At 31.3% G+C, this 1,956-nt stretch overlaps 1 protein-coding gene across 2 annotated transcripts; it reads right to left on the bottom strand.

Moving 5' to 3' along the window:
- Nucleotides 1-225: 225 nt before the first annotated feature.
- Nucleotides 226-1,582, bottom strand: LOC143304108 (uncharacterized). 2 transcript variants are annotated; one of them, XM_076626469.1, is made up of 3 exons: nucleotides 1,223-1,582; nucleotides 572-1,003; nucleotides 226-487 (listed from the first exon to the last, which is right to left on the bottom strand). In XM_076626469.1, the coding sequence occupies exons 1-3, from the start codon at nucleotides 1,565-1,567 to the stop codon at nucleotides 236-238; spliced, it is 1,029 nt and encodes a 342-aa protein (XP_076482584.1). In that variant the 5' UTR covers nucleotides 1,568-1,582; the 3' UTR covers nucleotides 226-235. The 2 variants fall into 2 exon arrangements, with proteins under 2 accessions (XP_076482584.1, XP_076482585.1); XM_076626470.1 differs by having other exon boundaries at nucleotides 1,229-1,582.
- Nucleotides 1,583-1,956: the final 374 nt, after the last annotated feature.

Genomic DNA, 1,956 nt, shown 5'->3' with positions numbered 1-1,956 from the left:
TCATTAAGTAAAACAACACTTACATTGCGCCTAATGTGGAATTGTACGACTTGGTCTGGCTTCATCGTCCGATGTGTCGTCGTCAGGTCGTCAGGTGGATCTTACTGTTTGGAGCTATATTTTGGATAAAATATCGAATGAATAATAGCTTGTGTTTTTATAACAGAAGAATACTTTGATACTGTTTGTAATGTTACCTGCAATGTCATCATCCGAGTCTCCTTCTTTTGTTTCGCTAATAAGATTTTTTTGCTTTTTCGACAGATCTTCGTGCCAGTTTTTGAACAATGGCTTTTTCTGAAATTTTTTCTTTTTCAAAGGCCTCGATTCTCCTTCTTACGGGCACATTTTTCTTCATTTCATTTTGAATGTCCTGTTTCGTCATGTTTCTATTAGACATTTCCCTTTCACGGGATGGCTCATCTTCTGCGAATAATTCTTCGAACTCGGTGAGTCCAATCGCTTGATTCAGCTGCTGAACCTCCTCCTGCAGAGTTATTGGCGACCGTGATGTAAATCTAGGTTCATTATTTTTTCCTGTACTACTAGCCAAGTTTCTATTAATTACTACCGTTTCGTTTGATTTTATTGGTGATAAAGGTTCTACAATTGCGGTAGCGTCCATCATCTTCTGCGTATAAGTAGAATTGATGTCCATCGTGGAATTCATAAGAGGAGTAAATTTCTCAAGTGCATCCTCGCACATTGAAGGATCTTCAATATCATTTCTTGCTGATGGAATTACTGTATCATCAATAATATTAGAATATTTACCCTTCGTGTTTTCACTCCGTGAAAAAGTTCTCTTTATATTACTATCTCTTGTTGTCATTGAAGACTTTAATGGTTCAATCCTTTCTGGCTGTATTGCATCTTCTTTTGAAATTGTTTCGCTTAAAACATTCTTTTTTGTTTTACTATGTTTTGTAGGACCTTTTGTGTTTTTTTCATCTGAACTACTTCTAGCACTTTCCTTTTTTTTAGGTCGGCCTCCACGTTTCCTCTAAAAATTTAGAATATATTTAACAACGTTATAGTAGTATTTATATACACAATGTACATACAATTATATAAGCAATTAGATTTTGACGTATTAATTAACCGATATCAAACATTATTGGGTACTACATATAAGGGTTAGTATTGATTAGTAACATAAGATAAGATAAGATTAGTAACATAAGATTAAAAGTATTAAATTTCATCATAATATGACACAAACATTTACATTACTGTCATCATCAAGAGATAGCCTTCGTAATTTTGTAACAAGTGACGTTGACTGCTGCTTTTTAATATTAATTGCAGCTTTTATTGCAGCCTTTCTTTTTGTTCGGTCAATTGTTGTTTCCAGCACATCCCCAGTTTTTACATCTTTATTTTCTGTTTTATCATGTACTGCTGAATCTGTTACTGTATTATCAGTATTGATAATATCATTTTCTGGGATAGTCTCTTTACGGCGACAACCTTTTTCCTTCAAAACTTTCGGCCTCTTTGTAGTTGAAGGGCCAGGGACTGATTTGGTAATCATTTCATTAATCTCCTTCTTTGATCCAGTATCCATATTTAAAATCTACGAATAAATGATATGTATTTAATATATACATTAAACTATACTTTTTAATAATACATACCATAATTTAATATTATGGTTGAAATTATGACGTATATAGCAATTAATACATACACATGTGTTTAGTTCTATTAACTTAGAAGCACATGTAAATTAAAAAAAAATATATATATATATGAAACAATAATAAAATAATGAAGTAACATTGAGAATAGAATCTAGTTTAATTACACATATATACCCTTTTAACAATTCCGTTCTTATAAATTTTATTAAATTTACAGTGAAGCTTACAATTACACTAATGCCAATGAATATTAACGTATGCATTTATTATTACACTAAATAAAAATGAAAGTAATGCAATGAAAAATACAATA

Source organism: Bombus vancouverensis, unplaced genomic scaffold (genome assembly GCF_051014615.1).
Source record: "Bombus vancouverensis nearcticus unplaced genomic scaffold, iyBomVanc1_principal scaffold0022, whole genome shotgun sequence".
NCBI lineage: Eukaryota > Metazoa > Arthropoda > Insecta > Hymenoptera > Apidae > Bombus > Bombus vancouverensis.
The sequence above is the reverse complement of the archived record's forward strand: the minus strand, read 5'-3'. Positions and strand labels throughout refer to the sequence as shown.

What these genes read in the sequence shown, in the direction of transcription:
- LOC143304108 (XM_076626469.1), bottom strand. Translation starts at nt 1,567, where the DNA reads ATGGATACTGGATCAAAGAAGGAGATTAATGAAATGATTACCAAATCA. An exon ending in ATGATGACAGTAATGTAAAT is followed by an intron (nt 1,004 to 1,222) that starts GTTTGTGTCATA and finishes CTAAATTTTTAG; the next exon opens with AGGAAACGTGGAGGCCGACC. An exon ending in CAATAAAATCAAACGAAACG is followed by an intron (nt 488 to 571) that starts GTAGTAATTAAT and finishes ATAACTCTGCAG; the next exon opens with GAGGAGGTTCAGCAGCTGAA.